The sequence below is a fragment of the Aegilops tauschii genome, chromosome 3 (assembly GCF_002575655.3).
Source record: "Aegilops tauschii subsp. strangulata cultivar AL8/78 chromosome 3, Aet v6.0, whole genome shotgun sequence".
Taxonomy (NCBI): Eukaryota; Viridiplantae; Streptophyta; class Magnoliopsida; order Poales; family Poaceae; genus Aegilops; species Aegilops tauschii.
In genome coordinates, this window is record NC_053037.3 from 600,697,812 (window position 1) to 600,720,361 (window position 22,550).

The following is a 22,550-nucleotide window of genomic DNA, read 5'->3' on the forward strand; positions in this document are numbered from 1 at the left end:
GCCATGATAAACCGCGGTATAGTTTCTGGTAGCCTCATCACCGAAGCACCTGGTCGCCGTGCTCCAGCTCCCTTTATGGGATGAGAACGTGTAGAGATTGTAATCGGAGTCGATGATTACCACTTTGAAGGAGGACGCATAGTTGCTCGGTGGTGGCTGCTCGTTGTGCGAGCAGCTATCCACACCACTCAAAATAGCGTACCCACTCCAGTCCATGTGGAGGGGGTCGACATGGCCGCACTTTAGAAGTGGGAGCACGTGGCACTCGCCGACGAGCAGATCGCACACCGCCAGGTGGACGACCCTCGTGTCATGAGAGGGAAGGCGCACAAGTAGGAGGCCGTGGCGCGAGACAATCGGCTCCGCGTGATCTAACTTCTGGCAGGCGGGCTGCACGAAGGTGGTAAGGGCACGGCAACCACGGCCCATCGCCGACCGCGGCGCAGGGACGAAGCATGGCGCTCCCACCCCTTGTCCAGGGCGTTGCTCCCTCGTGAAGAAGCCGGTGATGGAGGCTGAAGTGTCCTCCGGCCAACATCGTCGGAGGAAAGGCGGCGTTGGCCACGAGGCGATGCCACAGCTTGCAGACCATGGCGCACCGAAAGAGCGCCGCCATGTCGTCCTTGACACGGACGAGGATCTCGAGGAGCAAATCATCAGGGAACGGAAGCGAAAGAGCCGCCCGTTCCATCGGTGCAGCTAGGACAGGGCTACGCCGGCCACACCAGCGTACGTGTGTGCCCTATAATATTTTGTATCCAATCGAATATACTAAGAAGGAGTCTGGCTTGGGTTGCTATGGAGTAGCGTACGGAAATAGGCTTCGGAGGTTGTGGCCGGAGTCCGTCTACAACCCAAACTGCCCAAGGTTTCCGACTCCGAGTACTGTTCGTATGCATGGCTGGAGTTTTCTTTCTTTGAAATTCAAGAAACTCCAATAACATTTCTAGAGTATTTCCGTTTTCCATTCTTTTGTTTTTCTGCTATTTTTACAATGGGCCGCGCTACGTGTCGGCCGGCGGATCATTTTAAAAGATCCGCCGCCTCGACAGCCATTAGATTGAGAGCTATCCAGCGTCCAACACTCTTTTTATCATTGCAGCAGGGTAGCGTTGCGGAAATCCTTTGCAACAACATTTATGTTGCAGAAACCTTTTGCAATATAGATGATGTTGCAGATTTTTTTTCTTCACTATTTTTAAAACATGGGTGTTGTTGTGGAAGAAAATTTTGCAACAGAGATGATGTTGCAGAAAATATTTGCAGTTTTTTCGCCTTCATTTTTTTTGCAACATGGGTGTTGTTGTGGAAGACAATTTGCAACACACATGATGTTGCAGAAGAAATTGCAGAAAGAGGCGCAAAGGACACACGTCACATAGAGGAGGAGGCGGATTGCTCGCGTGCGATCCGCCGGCTGAAGGCAAGTGTTTCCCATTTTACAATAGCTCGATTGCCACCACGCCAAGAACAAAATCCCTTACAACAATGATAAGTGGGACCGAATTCGGTAGAGTTTCGGCACCAAGAATGTCTGGTAGAGAGCTTCAGGACCAAGCTTATATTTTGGCAATAATTAGGGAAGAACCAATGCTTTTTAAATATGTAGTTAAGCAATTTGTCAGTGGGTCGAGGCCAGTGGGTGGCAATTTCGAATGAGTCGAGGCCAAACTCCTTTCCACCATGCCTTTCCACCATGTGTTTTGCTAGAAGAGAGAAGAGAACAGTTCTTTCATAGATGCGATATAGACACAGTTAATCTCTGTTCGGAATGGGTGTAATATTTGTGTGGCCACCGGATACTTTGGCCTTCCTTTCTTCATATTCAAGGTACCTGACTATTTGTAGTAGCCTCTCCACGTCTCTTCTCTCGGCAGCATCCGTTCTAGTGTTAGGCTGTGCCTCTCCACCTTGGATGACGGTGACACTTTCGAGTATTTCTTCATCAGGAAGGATATTTACATGGACTTCTACTACTAACAAGTTAATTAACCCATCTTGATGCCGATGGAAGACAATAGGAATAAAATGTGTATGTCATATGTGCTGGTTGATTTGTTCATTTCAAGTCCTATGCAGGATTGCACGGTATCATGTATTGGCATGTGAGAGAGGCCCATGCATGTAGAATCTATCAACGGTCTTAATGTATGATAGCATTGATTCGTCAATTAACATTGGATTGAGACTCACACTGTGGCATGTGATGGCAGAGTTAGTGTTGGGAATCGTAGCATAATTTAAAATTTTTCTACGCTCACCAAGATGCATCTATGGAGTCTACTAGCAACGAGGAGAAAGGAGTGCATCTACATACCCTTGTAGATCGCGAGCGGAAGCGTTCCAATGAACGTGGATGACGGAGTCGTACTCGCCGTGATCCAAATCACCGATGACCGAGTGCCGAACGGACGGCACCTCCGCGTTCAACACACGTACGGTGCAGCGACGTCTCCTCCTTCTTGATCCAGCAAGGGGGAAGGAGAGGTTGATGGAGATCCAGCAGCACGACGGCGTGGTGGTGGATGTAGCGGGTCTCGGCAGGGCTTTGCCAAGCTTCTGCGAGAAAGAGAGAGAGAGGTGTTGCAGGGAAGGAGGGAGGCGTCCAAGGCTGTAGTGTGCTGCCCTCCCTCCCCCCCTTTATATAGGCCCCCTGGGGGGGCGCAGGCCCCAAGAGATGGGATCTCAAAGGGGGGGCGGCGGCCACAAGGGGGGGAAGGGGTTGCCTTGCCCCCCAAGGCAAGGGGAAACTCCCCCCCCTAGGGTTCCCAACCCTAGGCGCATGGGGGGAGGCCCAAGGGGGGCGCCCCAGCCCACTAAGGGCTGGTTCCCTTCCACTTTCAGCCCACGGGGCCCTCCGGGATAGGTGGCCCCACCCGGTGGACCCCCGGGACCCTTCCGGTGGTCCCGGTACAATACCGGTAACCCCCGAAACTTTCCCGGTGGCCGAAACTGGACTTCCTATATATAATTCTTCACCTCCGGACCATTCCGGAACCTCTCGTGACGTCCGGGATCTCATCCGGGACTCCGAACAACTTTCGGGTTTCCGCATACATATATCTCTACAACCCTAGCGTCACCGGACCTTAAGTGTGTAGACCCTACGGGTTCGGGAGACATGCAGACATGACCGAGACGCCTCTCCGGTCAATAACCAACAGCGGGATCTGGATACCCATGTTGGCTCCCACATGTTCCACGATGATCTCATCGGATGAACCACGATGTCGAGGATTCAATCAATCCGTATGCAATTCCCTTTGTCAATCGGTATGTTACTTGCCCGAGATTCGATCGTCGGTATCCCAATACCTTGTTCAATCTCGTTACCGGCAAGTCTCTTTACTCGTACCGCAATGCATGATGATGCATTACCGAGTGGGCCCAGAGATACCTCTCCATCACACGGAGTGACAAATCCCAGTCTCGATCCGTGCCAACCCAACAGACACTTTCGGAGATACCCGTAGTGCACCTTTATAGTCACCCAGTTACGTTGTGACGTTTGGCACACCCAAAGCACTCCTACGGTATCCGGGAGTTGCACGATCTCATGGTCTAAGGAAAAGATACTTGACATTGGAAAAGCTCTAGCAAACGAAACTACACGATCTTTTATGCTATGCTTAGGATTGGGTCTTGTCCATCACATCATTCTCCTAATGATGTGATCCCGTTATCAATGACATCCAATGTCCATAGTCAGGAAACCATGACTATCTGTTGATCAACGAGCTAGTCAACTAGAGGCTTACTAGGGACAGGTTGTGGTCTATGTATTCAGACATGTATTACGATTTCCGGACAATACAATTATAGCATGAATAATAGACTATTATCATGAACAAAGAAATATAATAATAACTATTTATTATTGCCTCTAGGGCATATTTCCAACAGTCTCCCACTTGCACTAGAGTCAATAATCTAGTTACATTGTGATGAATCGAACACCCATTGCGTCCTGGTGTTGATCATGTTTTGCCCTAGGGAGAGGTTTAGTCAACGGATCTGCTACATTCAGGTCCGTATGTACTTTACAAATATCTATGTCTCCATTTTGAACACTTTCACGAATGGAGTTGAAGCGACGCTTGATATGCCTGGTCTTCCTGTGAAACCTGGGCTCCTTCGCAAGGGCAATAGCTCCAGTGTTGTCACAAAAGAGAGTCATCGGGCCCGACGCATTGGGAATCACCCCTAGGTCGGTAATGAACTCCTTCATCCAGACTGCTTCCTGTGCTGCCTCCGAGGCTGCCATGTACTCCGCTTCACATGTAGATCCCGCCACGACGCTTTGCTTGCAACTGCACCAGCTTACTGCTCCTCCATTCAAAATATACACGTATCCGGTCTGTGACTTCGAGTCATCCAGATCTGTGTCGAAGCTAGCGTCGACGTAACCCTTTACGACGAGCTCTTCGTCACCTCCATAAACAAGAAACATGTCCTTAGTCCTCTTCAGGTACTTCAGGATATTCTTGACCGCTGTCCAGTGTTCCTTGCCGGGATTACTTTGGTACCTTCCTACCAAACTTACGGCAAGGTTTACATCAGGTCTGGTACACAGCATGGCATACATAATAGACCCTATGGCCGAGGCATAGGGGATGACACTGATCTCTTCTATATCTTCTGCCGTGGTCGGGCATTGAGCCGTGCTCAATTGCACACCTTGCAATACAGGCAAGAACCCCTTCTTGGACTGATCCATACTGAACTTCTTCAATATCTTGTCAAGGTATGTACTCTGTGAAAGACCAATGAGGCGTCTTGATCTATCTCTATAGATCTTGATGCCTAATATATAAGCAGCTTCTCCAAGGTCCTTCATTGAAAAACACTTATTCAAATAGGCCTTTATACTTTCCAAGAATTCTATATCATTTCCCATCAATAGTATGTCATCCACATATAATATGAGAAATGCTACAGAGCTCCCACTCACTTTCTTGTAAACACAGGCTTCTCCATAAGTCTGTGTAAACCCAAACGCTTTGATCATCTCATCAAAGCGAATGTTCCAACTCCGAGATGCTTGCACCAGCCCATAAATTGAGCGCTGGAGCTTGCATACTTTGTTAGCATTCTTAGGATCGACAAAACCTTCCGGCTGCATCATATACAACTCTTCCTTAAGGAAGCCATTAAGGAATGCCGTTTTGACGTCCATCTGCCATATCTCATAATCATAGTATGCGGCAATTGCTAACATGATTAGGACGGACTTCAGCTTCGCTACGGGTGAGCAAGTCTCATCGTAGTCAACCCCTTGAACTTGTCGATAACCCTTAGCGACAAGTCGAGCTTTGTAGATGGTCACATTACCATCCACGTCCGTCTTCTTCTTAAAGATCCATTTGTTTTCTATGGCTCGCCGATCATCGGGCAAGTCAGTCAAAGTCCATACTTCGTTTTCATACATGGATCCTATCTCGGATTTCATGGCTTCTAGCCATTTGTCGGAATCCGGGCCCGCCATCGCTTCTTGATAGTTCGAAGGTTCACCGTTGTCTAACAACATGATTTCCAGGACAGGGTTGCCGTACCACTCTGGTGCGGAACGTGTCCTTGTGGACCTACGAAGTTCAGTAACTTGATCCGAAGCTTCATGATCATCATCATTAACTTCCTCCCTAGTCGGTGTAGGCACCACAGGAACATTTTCCCGCGCTGCGCTACTTTCCGGTTCGGAAGGGGTGACTATCACCTCATCAAGTTCCACTTTCCTCCCACTCAATTCTTTCGAGAGAAACTCCTTCTCCAGAAAGGACCCGTTCTTGGCAACGAAGATCTTGCCTTCGGATCTGAGGTAGAAGGTATACCCAATAGTTTCCTTAGGGTATCCTATGAAGACGCATTTTTCCGATTTGGGTTCGAGCTTTTCAGGTTGAAGTTTCTTGACATAAGCATCGCATCCCCAAACTTTTAGAAACGACAGCTTAGGTTTCTTCCCAAACCATAATTCATACGGTGTCGTCTCAACGGATTTCGACGGAGCCCTATTTAAAGTGAATGCGGCAGTCTCTAAAGCATAACCCCAAAATGAGAGCGGTAAATCGGTAAGAGACATCATAGATCGCACCATATCCAATAGAGTGCGATTACGACGTTCGGACACACCATTTCTCTGAGGTGTTCCAGGCGGCGTGAGTTGTGAAACTATTCCACATTTCCTTAAGTGTGCACCAAACTCGTGACTTAAATATTCTCCACCACGATCTGATCGTAGGAATTTTATTCTCCTGTCACGTTGATTCTCTACTTCACTCTGAAATTCCTTGAACTTTTCAAAGGTTTTAGACTTGTGTTTCATCAGGTAGACATACCCATATCTACTTAAATCATCAGTGAGAGTGAGAACATAACGATATCCTCTGCGAGCCTCAACACTCATTGGACCACACACATCGGTATGTATGATTTCCAATAAGTTGGTTGCTCGCTCCATTGTTCCGGAGAACGGAGTCTTGGTCATCTTACCCATGAGGCATGGTTCGCACGTGTCAAATGATTCGTAATCAAGAGACTCCAAAAGTCCATCTGCATGGAGCTTCTTCATGCGCTTGACACCAATGTGACCAAGGCGGCAGTGCCACAAGTATGTGGGACTATCGTTATCAACTTTACATCTTTTGGTATTCACACTATGAACATGTGTAACATCACGTTCGAGATTCATCAAAAATAAACCATTGACCAGCGGGGCATGACCATAAAACATATCTCTCAAATAAATAGAACAACCATTATTCTCAGATTTAAATGAGTAGCCATCTCGAATTAAACGAGATCCAGATACAATGTTCATGCTCAAAGCTGGCACTAAATAACAATTATTGAGGTTTAAAACTAATCCCGTGGGTAGATGCAGAGGTAGCGTGCCAACGGCGATCACATCGACCTTGGAACCATTCCCGACGCGCATCGTCACCTCGTCCTTTGCCAGTCTCCGTTTATTCCGTAGTTCCTGCTTTGAGTTACAAATATGAGCAACCGCACCGGTATCAAATACCGAGGAGCTACTACGAGTACTGGTAAGGTACACATCAATTACTTGTATATCACATATACCTTGGGTGTTGCCGGCCTTCTTCTTGTCCGCTAAATATTTGGGGCAGTTCCGCTTCCAGTGACCACTTCCCTTGCAATAAAAGCACTCAGTCTCGGGCTTGGGTCCATTCTTTGACTTCTTCCCAGTAACTGGTTTACCGGGCGCGGCAACTCCCTTGCCGTCCTTCTTGAAGTTCTTCTTACCCTTGCCCTTCTTGAACTTAGTGGTTTTATTCACCATCAACACTTGATGTTCTTTTCTGATCTCCCCTTCCGCTGATTTCAGCATTGAATATACCTCGGGAATGGTCTTTTCCATCCCCTGCATATTGTAGTTCATCACAAAGCTCTTGTAGCTTGGTGGAAGCGACTGGAGGATTCTGTCAATGACCGCGTCATCCGGGAGATTAACTCCCAGCTGAGACAAGCGGTTGTGCAACCCAGACATTCTGAGTATGTGCTCACTAACAGAACTGTTCTCCTCCATTTTACAGCTGAAGAACTTGTCGGAGACTTCATATCTCTCGACCCGGGCATGATCTTGAAAAACCAGTTTCAGCTCCTCGAACATCTCATATGCTCCATGTTTCTCAAAACGCTTTTGGAGACCCGGTTCTAAGCTGTAAAGCATGCCGCACTGAACGAGGGAGTAATCATCAGCACGCTGCTGCCAAGCGTTCATAACGTCTTGGTTCTCTGGGATTGGTGCATCACCTAGCGGTGCTTCTAAGACATAATCTTTCTTGGCTACTATGAGGATGAGCCTCAGGTTCCGGACCCAGTCCGTATAGTTGCTGCCATCATCTTTCAGCTTGGTTTTCTCTAGGAACGCGTTGAAATTGAGGACAACGTTGGCCATTTGATCTACAATACATAGTGTAAAGATTTTAGACCAAGTTCATGATAATTAAGTTCATCTAATCAAATTATTTAATGAACTCCCACTCAGATAGACATCCCTCTCGTCATCTAAGTGAAACATGATCCGAGTTTAACTAGGCCGTGTCCGATCATCACGTGAGACGGACTAGTCAAGATCGGTGAACATCTCCATGTTGATCGTATCTTCTATACGACTCATGCTCGACCTTTCGGTCCTCCGTGTTCCGAGGCCATGTCTGTACATGCTAGGCTATTCAAGTCAACCTAAGTGTATTGCGTGTGTTCCGAGGCCATGTCTGTACATGCTAGGCTCGTCAACACCCTTTGTATTCGAACGTTAGAATCTATCACACCCGATCATCACGTGGTGCTTCGAAACAACGGACCTTCGCAACGGTGCACAGTTAGGGTGAACACTTTCTTGAAATTATTATAAGGGATCATCTTACTTACTACCGTCGTTCTAAGCAAATAAGATGCGAAAACATGATAAACATCACATGCAATCAAATAGTGACATGATATGGCCAATATCATCATGCTCCTTTGATCTCCATCTTCGGGGCACCATGATCATCTTCGTCACCGGCATGACACCATGATCTCCATCAATGTGTCTTCATGAAGTTGTCACGCCAACGATTACTTCTACTTCTATGACTAACGCGTTTAGCAACAAAGTAAAGTAATTTACATGGCGTTATTCAATGACACGCAGGTCATACAAAATAATAAAGACAACTCCTATGGCTCCTGCCGGTTGTCATACTCATCGACATGCAAGTCGTGATTCCTATTACAAGAATATGATCAATCTCATACATCACATATATCATTCATCACATCTTCTGGCCATATCACATCACATAGCACTTGCTGCAAAAACAAGTTAGACGTCCTTTAATTGTTGTTGCAAGTTTTTACGTGGTTTGTAGGTTTCTAGCAAGAACGTTTTCTTACCTACGTATGACCAGTACGTGATTTGCCAATTTCTATTTACCCTTCATAAGGACCCTTTTCATCGAATCCGTTCCGACTAAAGTAGGAGAGACAGACACCCGCTAGCCACCTTATGCAACTAGTGCATGTCAATCGGTGGAACCTGTCTCACGTAAGCGTACGTGTAAGGTCGGTCCGGGCCGCTTCATCCTACAATGCCGCCGAAACAAGAAACGACTAGTAGCGGCAAGAAGAATTGGCAAACTCAACGCCCACAACTGCTTTGTGTTCTACTCGTGCATAGTAACTACGCATAGACCTGGCTCATGATGCCACTGTTGGGAATCGTAGCATAATTTAAAATTTTTCTACGCTCACCAAGATGCATCTATGGAGTCTACTAGCAACAAGGGAAAAGGAGTGCATCTACATACCCTTGTAGATCGCGAGCGGAAGCGTTCCAATGAACGTGGATGACGGAGTCGTACTCGCCGTGATCCAAATCACCGATGACCGAGTGCCGAACGGACGGCACCTCCGCGTTCAACACACGTACGGTGCAGGGACGTCTCCTCCTTCTTGATCCAGCAAGGGGGAAGGAGAGGTTGATGGAGATCCAGCAGCACGACGGCGTGGTGGTGGATGTAGCGGGTCTCGGCAGGGCTTTGCCAAGCTTCTGCGAGAGAGAGAGAGGTGTTGCAGGGGAGGAGGGAGGCGCCCAAGGCTGTAGTGTGCTGCCCTCCCTCCCCCCCCTTTATATAGGCCCCCTGGGGGGGCGCCGGCCCCAAGAGATGGGATCTCAAAGGGGGGGCGGCGGCCACAAGGGGGGGAAGGGGTTGCCTTGCCCCCCAAGGCAAGGGGAAACCCCCCCTAGGGTTCCCAACCCTAGGCGCATGGGGGGAGGCCCAAGGGGGGCGCCCCAGCCCACTAAGGGCTGGTTCCCTTTCACTTTCAGCCCACGGGGCCCTCCGGGATAGGTGGCCCCACCCGGTGGACCCCCGGGACCCTTCCGGTGGTCCCGGTACAATACCGGTAACCCCCGAAATTTTCCCGGTGGCCGAAACTGGACTTCCTATATATAATTCTTCACCTCCGGACCATTCCGGAACCTCTCGTGACGTCCGGGATCTCATCCGGGACTCCGAACAACTTTCGGGTTTCCGCATACATATATCTCTACAACCCTAGCGTCACCGGACCTTAAGTGTGTAGACCCTACGGGTTCGGGAGACATGCAGACATGACCGAGACGCCTCTCCGGTCAATAACCAACAGCGGGATCTGGATACCCATGTTGGCTCCCACATGTTCCATGATGATCTCATCGGATGAACCACGGTGTCGAGGATTCAATCAATCCGTATGCAATTCCCTTTGTCAATCGGTATGTTACTTGCCCGAGATTCGATCGTCGGTATCCCAATACCTTGTTCAATCTCGTTACCGGCAAGTCTCTTTACTCGTACCGCAATGCATGATCCCGTGACTAACGCCTTAGTCACATTGAGCTCATTATGATGATGCATTACCGAGTGGGCCCAGAGATACCTCTCCGTCACACGGAGTGGCAAATCCCAGTCTCGATCCGTGCTAACCCAACAGACACTTTCGGAGATACCCGTAGTGCACCTTTATAGTCACCCAGTTACGTTGTGACATTTGGCACACCCAAAGCACTCCTACGGTATCCGGGAGTTGCACGATCTCATGGTCTAAGGAAAAGATACTTGACATTGGAAAAGCTCTAGCAAACGAAACTACACGATCTTTTATGCTATGCTTAGGATTGGGTCTTGTCCATCACATCATTCTCCTAATGATGTGATCCCGTTATCAATGACATCCAATGTCCATAGTTAGGAAACCATGACTATCTGTTGATCAACGAGCTAGTCAACTAGAGGCTTACTAGCGACAGGTTGTGGTCTATGTATTCACACATGTATTACGATTTCCGGACAATACAATTATAGCATGAATAATAGACTATTATCATGAACAAAGAAATATAATAATAACCATTTATTATTGCCTCTAGGGCATATTTCCAACAGTTAGAACCAAATTGATTGCTGAATTTTCGTGATACAGGGCTTTCGAAAATGGCAGATGTGAACATGTTTAGAAATACATATGCTAAATTTGGATTTATCAGAGTACCAATGGTTATATGGTTGAATACAGCCATCCAACTTCAATGAATTTTAATAAAAAGTTTGAAGCTCTGCCTACTTGAGGAGTCAAATTTATGAAGACCAGGATATGCAAACTACATAAACATTTCACAACAGATACTCTGTTGTGAAAATTTCAAACAATATTTCTCACTACTCATTTTACCGGGGATTTGATCATTTTCCCCACTTTACATGGGGTTTGATGATTTGCCCCAGGCTTGTCTCAATGGCCAGTGCCCCGGGCCCACCCATCAATCTCAGGGCGGGGTGGGGGGGGGGGGGGGTGGCAGGGCAGATTATCAAATTTAGAAGTAAAGTGGGGGCAAATAATCCATTTTCTCACATTCTACGAGATATGTATATGACACCACTAGTGTTCCAACAATTAAAAACACTAGTGAAATTTTCAGATAATATTTTGCAATACTCATTTATAGTGAACGCACTAGCTACTACTGAATATTGCGAATAATTCCATCACTGTAAGATATTCATGTTTACTTTGCCATGCTTCTAGACCTCTTTGCCTTGAGTGCAAGGCGGTCTTCAAGTGTAACGAAGAACTTGCTCAAGAACAACTCATTCAGCTCAGGAGATACCATTGGTACCATAAGCACGGCCCTTGCCTTGCTTGATGAGCTCCTCATTCCTGGTGTCAACCGGTGTTTTGGTTACCGAATGGGGCATTTTTAGTTTTTACTAAGCAGGACCGGAAAACGGTTATCGAATGGGGCATTTTTACCCAGGGGGACCGGTAAACGTGGTTACCATGGTTACCACGAAATGTAGAGTGAAATTTATAATTGAATTTTGAATTCAAATTATTTCAAAATAGATATAGACAACACTTGAACTTACATTTATCATAAAAGAGCTTCTAGCTCAGTGGAACGTTCTCTATGCGCGTGCTGTGAGGTCACGGGTTTCGACCACCTGGTCATTTATTTTCAACATTTTGTTCTTACGTATACTGAAGGAAAACCAAAAAGTCCAAGAAGGGGCCCTTGAACCAGCTACCTCTCTCGAACCGGGAAATAGCTAGGTTGTTACCACCAACAATGTTTAAATAATTGAGATGTTGCTATTCTTTACTATACATTAAGTGTTTAAATTCAAAGAAAATCATTCTTTGCTCGAAATGCCCATTTACCCAGGGGCATCGAAATACGCGGTAACCATGGTTAATCTCAAAATTTCTAGCGGTAACCAAAACCCTAGTGTCAACATGCTCAGCCGTCGCCTTCAACAGCTCGTACCGCCGGGCCTTTCCCACATCCAGTACCGGCGGTCCTACTCCTTCATCCACTCCTTAAATTGCGACTACATGGCGGCATCCTTTCTCTCCTCCTCCACGCCATTGTTCGCCGCCTCCTTCCTCACGGCTTGCTCAGCGTCGTTGTTCCTTGCCTCCTCCGTTGTTCATGGCGGCCGCTTTCTTAGCCTCTTCGACAATAGGCTGCTGTGAACTGTGCTAGCAATGGCATGCCTCATTGAAATTGTTCAAGAACAATGTTCCACCAATGGCAGATGCGATGCTAGTGAACTGGATCAGTATACCGCCACATCCAGCACGCGCCCTCCCCACCGTCCCCTCGACCACATCTCCATGAACCAACGTCGTTGCAAACTGTTCGATAGCACCACACCGAAAACAACCTTCTACGACAAGACTCTGCTTGCACTGTTCGCAGCACGGGCCTAGACCCAAGTTCTCATTCGTGGCAGCGGTGAGGACTGTGGGTGCGTAGAGGAGGGCCGCCGGCGGCCGAAATAGGCTTTCCCCACAAGAGGGGCGCGGGATGTAGCAGTTTTACCGGCCCAGCGTGCTAGATAGTGCAGTTCTAGCTTTGAAGGTCAATTCAGATTAACTAAGGACGCCGTGTTATAATTAAGCTTAGGTGGAGCTGCAAGAGCATAAGTTACTTAGAATTAATTTGGGATGCAAAATGTACAGAGGTTCATGACCCCCCCCCCCCCCCCCCCCCAAAGGGGGCCTAACAAAAAGACTGCTGAGTACAGAGTATATGGTACAGTTAATATGATGCATTTTTCGTCTGCAACGTCTGATTTTTATTTTATTACAAGAAAAGGAAGGTCTGAACTTTTTTGACATCTTTTGCTGCATGTTTGTTTTTTTAGGGCATGGAACTACTAATTCATGTGTGAAAAACTCTGTTCACCTATAGGCCGTATACATGGGTGCTCTGAACCTGGCCTTCTCACCCGGCGCACCACCTCAGCAATCGTTCCCCTCCGAAAATGCCAAAGGAGGAATACAGCAGGATACTACAACTGGCATCTAAAGTTTCTCAAAAAAAAGCTAGCATCTAAGACAAGCGATACGAGCAGATCTTGGAGACATGCACCAACGCATGAGCACACCCACACCACAAGATGAGAACACAATGACGACACAAAATGATATAGCACATCAACAAATGATTACCAAATTAAATTATCAGTAATTATCAAATTTAATTATAGTAACATTCATGGTCGTCCGAAACAAGAAGAGTTACTGAGGAGCCGTATTGTCAATGGTCCTCACTGAAACCAAGTGATGGATTATTTGCGCATGCTAGGAGTCTGAATTGTTTATGTATGTAAAAATACGATGTGTTGAGGCAAATTAATCATCCTCATAATTCCAAATCATATATGAACATTACACGACATGGTGGTACCATAATATATTTATTTATTTGTATGAATTACATGGACATGGCGTGTCTTATCAGAATGCACGCCACTGCTTTTGCGGCCAGCTCTAAATTTATTTTCTCCGTCCTATCATGCATACTAATTATACTCAACCCGCATCTGCGTACAAGCTAGGGTACATCAAGAGGAAAATGTAGGGCCTGAATGTAAATACAATAGTAGTTATATATATGGAACACACTGTTTTATATTATCATGCATGCATCGGTACTATTTATCTTTGATTATTTGCTATATAGGTATGGCATGCATTTTGATTCTTGGTAGTACTTAAATATGATCGCATCCACCATTATTATGTTGTCTTCTACTAGTAATGTGGATGTAGTCCTGCCTTTTGCTTCACGGCGTTCTCCAGCTCGTCACAAAATGTTGAGCACTCCTTGCTCATTGTTCGTTGGGTTCTCTGTTTCAAAAAAGATGATAGAATTGTAAGTATTTTTGTGTGAAGTTACCATTCCGACAAATGTAAGTTGGAACATAAGACATAGTCGCAGACATCTAGTCAATATTACAATTTTTTGACACATCCATAGAACTATTGTGTTACTTCTTAGTATGTATGATAATTTTTGACACGGTTGCATGATAATTGATCACCAACAATGAGTGTTGACACATTGCTGTCGGAACCCTCCAAAGCCCAGAAGATGGAACCCGAAAAGCCTAGCTAGAATGATGAGGGTTTCGTGGAATCCATGCTACATATGGCTAGAGGGCACATGTAACCTCATTTATCCTCCAACTCCAATGCTATAACCGAGAACAATTTCGCAGTAGGAGAAACTTGTCCTGATCCGTTTGAGGCTCACACAGATACCTTGCATCAAAACCTTAATTACATGTTATCGGTCAAGGTAAGCAAAACGCACCATTAATTCACCGTTCATCGTACTATGTTACCATTTTTTTATTGAGGGTCGTGTGGGGTGGTGGGATCGCAGCAAAATTCATTCAAATGCACAATAAACTAATTAACTTTCATTTGACAATGTTGATGAGTCGTTTACCTTGATAGAGTGAATAAATATTGCATGGGTTAGTGTATAACCCAGAGTAGGGCCTGAAAAAATGTCCACAAATTCGTATATACCCATTAGCTAAATCCACCTCAATCAACGTCGCAGAAAAAAGTGCTTTATTGAGTTTATTAGTTCATCAAGTATTACTAATATATAATACTGGAACGTCAACAGTTAAGATCAAATCATAAGCATCGATGACAGGACACCAACAGGAATTTAAGTTCATCGCAAAAAAAAAAACAAAAAAAAAACAGGAACTTAAGTCAGAAGACCCATGTGTGTACCTGGAGATGAAGGCTATAGAAGGTCCTGTTCTGAAAAGCGGAAGCGGACGAGCTGATGAGGCAGAGGCCTTGGTTCTCCAGCACCTTGATGCATTTGGACATGGGCAGCGCGCCGGCCATGGTGTTCAGCAGGCTGACCTGGACCATGATTTCCCTGTCGTCGAGGCAGGTGGCGGAGACGATCGGAGCCGTGTCATCTCCCGGCCTGCAGCTGGCTCGCGTCAGCTGCTCCTTCTTCTTCTCCAGGCCGTCTACCTCCTTCTGCAGCTCCGGGATGTACTTGATCACCCGCGACACAATGGTCGGATTGCCCAGCTTCCTCTGCGACGTCAGCGAATGAAAAATCGATCAGATGCTCAGTACAGAATCTCGCACATGTGCGTATCGTAGCTCAGAGAAGATGAACGAGTTGGGTTTAGTTAAGAGATCTAATTACAGTGTGATGATCATCGTCGGGGAGGAGGGAGCGAAGGTTGGAATAATGCTCGTTGAGCTGCTTGCGGCTGTCGCGCTCGTACGCGCTGTGGCTCATCTTTCGGTGGGACCTCGAGCCGCCGGAGGAGGTGGCGTTGTTGGCAGCCGGCGCCGCCGGGATGTCGTGGTCTAGGTCTAGGCCCGGCCACTGCGGGGACGGCGCGAGGTGGTGATGGCCACTGGAGAAGATTTCCGCCTCCAGTGACGACATGCTGCTCGTGAACGGGTCGTTGAACATCTGGTGCTCCATTGCTCGCAGCTAGCTTCTGCTTGGTCTCGTTCCTGCGGAGAGGTTCTAGAGATGATGGTGGATGAGAGGGAACTTGCTTGATCTACGGTAGTTGAATTTTATCCAGATTGATCAGCATGAACTACTTCTCATGGCTGGTTTGATCCATGCAATCAGGTTGCGCAAGTTCCGGAGTGGCGTCCTCCTTTATATAGGGCGAGAGACGCGGGTTGGCAGTGTCCAGAGAACTGATTTGGCCTGGATGTCTAAAAGGCATACCCCAGCGAACATTATGAAAGTGAGGTAAAGGGGAGAAAAGCAATTCTGTTGTGCACACGATATCTCATGCATGGCTCAGCCATCCATTTACTTCACGATCATATCTATATGCTTGTATTCTTGTGAATCTTATTGTTTATTAGCACATTATGTGACATCGTCAACGTTACCTTTATGTCATGCAGTGACCGGGATTCCTGCAACCTCTCTCGTCCTTTCTCTCTCACACTCCAAAGCAATAGTACACCTCTATTTTAAATTTTGAACCACAAATCCAATTTATGATATGCTTGATATGTTCCTTGCAACTAGGACACTGAAACAATATCACTTTCGAATATATTTTCATAAGTTTAAAATTTTGAGTTCCAAAACGTGATGGGAACTATATCAAACATAGTGATGCATTGTAGTACGCGGAAAAACATAGGAAAACTTGATGAGAATACGTTATTACTAAAAATGTGTAGTATTATGTTTGCAGCATGTCGAGACGTAATGAAACATTATGATATGTTGTAGATCACGATGAAGCATGGTGAAACAATATGTTTGTTTTTGTGGAACATAATAAAATTTAATATTATGTTTTTAATAAACGTGTGTGCTTATCAGGTTTTACTAGGTTTAATTGTGTTCTAGAGTGTATCACTATGTTTCTTAGAGTTCCACCATATGTTTCAGAATTTGATTTTGAAAATTAACAAATTTTATTAAAGATTGATCTTCTTTCAAAGCTCTAGTTACATTGAACATAAATGAACAAGGAGACCGTAAATCCAACTTTATGTTCAATACATATCGGTCCTTTTAACTTCCCTGGAAAAACTAAATTCATGCCTTACTATGGGCTTGGTGAGTCTATGTAGCTAGTGTGGACTGACATGCATGGAGAAAGAGAGAGAGAGAGAGAGAGAGAGAGAGAGAGAGAGAGAGAGAGAGAGAGAGAGAGAGAGAGAGCAAACATTGTTCACTTCATATGTGTATGTGACACAGTGACATAAAGCAAGTACGTAAATATGTATTGAATAAGAACTAATAAATGTTTCTATCATTTTGATTGTTTAATATAGCACATATTTCAAATAAAAAAATGGTGGATGCATGCACGGGAATATCCCCTGCAAGGTCGATAATTCACTATCGAGGTAAAGAGTTGTTTCCTTATTCTTGTAGGTGGCAGAGGTTTTGGAATCCAAATCAAATTGTCATTTGAATTTGATCATATGTTCTGATCTAGGATTCCAAATTGAATACTCATTTTTATTTCAACTCCTGAGGTCAAACCATAGGGTTGAAGTCAGTTTGATCCAACTTTGACTATATGAATTCAAATTCAGACTCTGAGCATTGAATTCAAATGACATCCAAATCAATTGAATCATTTTGTTAATTGATTCAAATGAAGTTCAAGAGTTTCAATTATATTTGGACCAAAATCTTTTGCCAAGTTTGAATTATTTCAAATATGAATTCAAAGTAAGTTTGAATTATAAACTAAGCTCATTTGAAATTCAAACATGAATCCTTTTGTACATTGATTCAAATATGAATTTAAAATTGACCAAACCCTTTTGAAGTCAAGTAAGGTCATTCAAATTTGAATTACCATCCAAATTAAATGTGAAGTTCATTGACCTTAAGGCACAAATGACACACCCAATTGAATTCAAACATGAATCTTTATGTACATTAATTCAAGTGTTTAATCAAATATATTTAAAGGTCATTCAAGTTTGAATTGTTAGACAAAAATATGAACTTGCTGATCGTAGCTCATAAACCATAAATCTAGTTTCATGATTCCTTTTGTCAATTCAATCTAGCAATTGTAACCTTGTATCACATACCTTTATGTGATGTACTTATTTAATAGACACCATATGCATATGATCCCCTATGTCATTGTGTTCTAAGTAACAACCTATGTTGTTTTCTAACTCTTTATGAGTTGATACTTTGGCAATTTATCTGACGACACCATCTGCACTGGTACCATACACTTCACGTAGTTTTGTTGTGTGTTTAATTTGTATATTATCATTGTTTATGTGAACTCTTTATATACGATAGATTGTTCGAAGAGAGAAGAGTAGAAATTGAAGAACATCCTCAATACAAGGAAAGTGGAACCTTTGATCATATCACATATTATTTTCTTGCATGTAGAACTTTCGAAATAGGAATGCACGACTAAGCAAGAAATATTTATAGTATGTTCTAGACAAGATACCTAGTAGCAAAGCCATGGGTTCTTTACCCTATTCCTTATAACCATCATGTAGAGATGCTTAGGTGCTATATTATAACAGGGTTGGACTCACACTAGATGAAAGGTTACAAAGTATATGGTGGACTACTTAATGACAACTTAATTAATGAATCATTTGTGAAATTGACATTGATTGGTCATCAACAGTGTAAATTTGGTGGGGACTGCTGCCTAGTTATCAAAGGTATTGTATGGGTTCCAAGTTAAGTAGCTTACAGGTGTAACCGTGAGTCAATACGGGCTCTGTCTTGAACAAGTAAGTTGTGGGAAACCTGACCCACAGATTAGTTAAGGTAGTTAGTAGTTAGATTGTATGGGTTTGCCAAGTCACACGGGGTTGTTCATACATGGCTTTCAAGAATACATTAAGAGATGCGACATGTATCACCGAATAGTAGATGGTGTTATCTTAAAGCGCTTAAATGAGGATCAAGCCCGAGTTGCTATGCGAGAGGTACAAGATGGTTCGTGTGGAACTCATCAGTCGGCTTACAAGATGAAGTGGATGTTACAACCAGCCAGATGTTATTGGCAGACGATGATGACCAACTGATTCACGTACTTCGAAGGATGTGAAGCTTGCCCAATTTTGGAGATATTCAGTTGGCTCCAGCTATTATGTTAACCCTATCATAAAACCTTGGCATTTTCGAGGTTGGGCACTCGACTTTGTCGGTATGATCCACTCGGCTTCTGTAGTGCTCTTTCTAAAAAGGGGGGATGTGTTTACACTCGTTTTCTGCAGTGCTCTTTCTAATAAGGGTATTTGTGGTATTATAAGGACCTGGGAGGTACAACCATGAGAAACACCAAATGTATGTAAACTAGCGACATGAGTAAAAGCTACCATGCCCCAGTCAGTAAAGTTCAGCATCACCATGGCCCAATCGGTGAATCATTGGTTGAATGATCAGAATAAAAGCTCTATTTTATGATCTGATTGATTCGAGATCGGAGTGAAACACCTGTCTGGTAGTGCTTTAGATCCCAACTAAGATTTTAGCTGGGTAATATGGAATCAGGATCCGAGCGAAGCGTCAGTCGAATTCCGATCCGAGCGACACCTCACTCGGTAATGTGAATAGAAGTTGAAGATAGGCCTGTCAAATTATCCAGATGGCCTTAGATGGCGAAACCACATAGGAGGCATACATGAGACAGGATCAAGGCCGACTGAAGCTATGATTGGCATACTGCGGTGCTTCAGTACCAGCCACCATGGACCAGCGGAGACCAAGAAAGTGAGATGACACGTGTTCAGGTGACCAAGAAAGAAGCAACACATGTTCCATGTGACGACTACCCGAGAGTGAAAGGAAATATGATCTGATTAAAAAAATCATGTGGGGTGTGTGAACTCACGACCTTCTCTAGGAAGGACATGTGGGCTTACCACATGAACTAGGGAAGAAGGTTGTGAACATATGTGGTAAAATTTGCAATATTTTGTGGAGCTAAAATGTCTTAAAATTGATGTTTCATTTGAAATTTTCGGTCGATTTTTTTTTGGGTGAGCCCTACCTCCCCTGATTCATAACCAATTTTAAGACATCATCCCGTTGCTTAATTATGTATGAATCCGTCATACATGTAGCATATCTCTTGAGGTTTTGCTTCTCCTATTCCTTCCTTCACCGCCATGCGTACAAATGCATCATCCTTTAGATTTACCTTTGCCGAGGAATGGGGCCGATCGTGGAATAGGTAGGGAAAACCAAGGGTCGGGTTCAAAGAGAACACATTCATTATGTGACACGATGTATCAATGGCCTACAAGACTTGTGGATTTGGATGAGCAGAGGACTAGTCAGAGCATTATGTTGATGGGAATATTTTCTGGACTTTGCACCGGTAACAGTATTAGTTGAGGAAGAGGAGTCACTCTACGAAAGCAACAATCCAACCCATGGCGACGAAAAAAACTAACATTTGAGGCTATTTCTTTTAGAGCATTGCTTCTTGCCCGGACTTATAAATAAAGCCATATCTAAAAAACGACGAGGCTAGCAAAGCACAACGACACACAAGGCATTAATTACTAGACTAAATAACAAGAGATAGTTTCTCCGAGACCATGCAGGCCATCAAAAGGCGACAGAAGATTGGAGGGCGCCAAGTTGCTAGCAGTAGCTCAAATCTCGGAGATCATCCTAGTAATGGCGTCTGCTTCTGCACCTCTAGCGAGCAGTTTCCACTATTGCAGGTAAGCAATCATTTTGAACAAGCAATCAATGGACCTTTTACAAAAATAATGTTCCATAGATAACTTTTTGCGAGTAGTCCAAAGAGACCAACACAACTCAACAATGGCAACACATAACGGTTGTGGCTGTAAGTGTGTATACAAGGGCAATTCTGGCTTTGGAGGTCAATTCGGATTAACTAAAACATGGTGTTACATTTAAGCATAGCTAGAGCTGCAAGGGCATGAGTTAGTTAGAATTAATTTCCAATGTTATGGGATACAATGTACATAGAGACAGTTTGGATTGCGTCACAACCAACAACGCCAATCTATGGACCAGCCAAATAATTAGCGGATGATTCGCCCTCCCTCGGCGCATCAACAATTTGATGGAAATTGAACTGTAGGAAGTGAGGTGGGCTGGGCACACCAAATAATTGTTGCTCAACCAATCGTGCAACCTGCAGATCCGTCAACGACCAAGTAATTTAAAGGGCAGCTCATGGGGGGCCACCTATATGAAGCGCACTGCGTCAATAGACATGTGCTGCAAGGGGGGGGGGGGTCCCTAGCCCAAAATTTTTGTGAACGTTCTTGTCTAGCCACTGGAGTTGACGATGTTTGGTGACTAATAGGCTGGGGACAACATAAAAGCTATCATCATCAACATATCTAAACACTTTTTGATATTTCAAACGAGATTTTATAAACGAATATTTTCAAATTTGTGAACGATTCTTTAGAAGTTTGAACATTAAAAAAGCATTTTTTGAAAATCTCGAACATTCTTTGAAAATGCTAATTTTTTTGAATTCATGAACAAATTTAGAAAAACATGAACTTTTTTGAAATTGTGAACGTATTCTGAAAACATGAACATTTTTTGAAACTCTGAACAAAATTTGAAAATGCCAAAAAAGTTGCATCTTGGAACAATTTTTCAAAACGGAAACATTTTCTGAAACCCCCAGCAAAATTTGAAAACGCAAAAAATTTGCGTAAATAATTAATATCTTCTACGAAATGAGAAATACTTTTGGAAAATTGTGAATGTTTTGAAAAAGAAAACAAAAATAAAAAGAATGTGAATTTATGAAATTCCGAATATTTTCTGAAAAAGCAAATAATTTTTTAAGATATCGAACATTTTTTGATGATATTAAACATATTTTGAATTTGGTTATTTTTTGAAAAAAAAGAAGAAAAAAAAAGAAACTAAAAAAAGAAGAAGAAAACCAGAAAAGTCATGAAAGAAATCATTCGGAGAAACAGGTACAGAAAGATTGTGGAACGTTTTTAAAACCGGTAAAAAAACAGACTGAAATTTTCAAAACTTTCCCAAAACTGGAGAGAGAAAAGACTTTTCATGGCTCTAAATGGGCCAGCCCATATAGTCGCTCATGTGCGATCCAGCAACAGTTACAGGTAATAAGCATCGTATGTCAAAAAAAAAGAGGTAATAAGCATCGTATAGGAAATTCCAGCTCACGGCTCCCGTCCAAACAAACTCATAGATTCGCTACCCCGAGGGTGGCCTAGAAAAAGAATGCTGAGTATGATACAGTTATAGGATGTGTTTTTTTAGGTGATTTATATGATGAGTAGTCTGCAACGTCTGATTAATTTTTTTTTTTTTTTGAGAAAATGAACGTCTGAACTGATGTTTTTTGTGGGTACGTATGAACTTATGTGAATCCAGAAATAACAAACTCTGTCAAAAATGAAATTACAAACTCGGTTCGGTTCTTTGATAGGCCGGACACATTGCGTGCCTTGTCACCCGGCCGGCTTAGCAGTCGCTCCTCCCCACTGCACACGGGCCTTCGCTCCAACGAGCTGGGCTGCGCGCACCTAGGCCAGCGCCACACCGCTGGTTCGCAGCGGGCCAGCTTGAATTTCAAACGGCAACTGTTTCCCTTGTACTCCTAAAACAAATTGTTTCCCCCCGAAAAATGCCAAACCTGAACACGAACAAGCAAGAAGCACTACAGGCTATACACCGATATACAAACAGTAATCACACATGC

At 44.2% G+C, this 22,550-nt stretch overlaps 1 protein-coding gene across 1 annotated transcript; it reads right to left on the reverse strand.

The window, feature by feature from the left end:
- Positions 1–13,323: 13,323 nt before the first annotated feature.
- Positions 13,324–15,949, reverse strand: LOC109779194 (protein IRON-RELATED TRANSCRIPTION FACTOR 2-like). Its single transcript, XM_020337802.3, has 3 exons — positions 15,521–15,949; positions 15,085–15,405; positions 13,324–14,181 (listed from the first exon to the last, which is right to left on the reverse strand). Exons 1-3 carry the CDS (start codon positions 15,806–15,808, stop codon positions 14,086–14,088), a joined length of 705 nt encoding a protein of 234 aa, XP_020193391.1. The 5' UTR covers positions 15,809–15,949; the 3' UTR covers positions 13,324–14,085.
- Between the last annotated feature and the right edge of the window lie 6,601 nt (positions 15,950–22,550).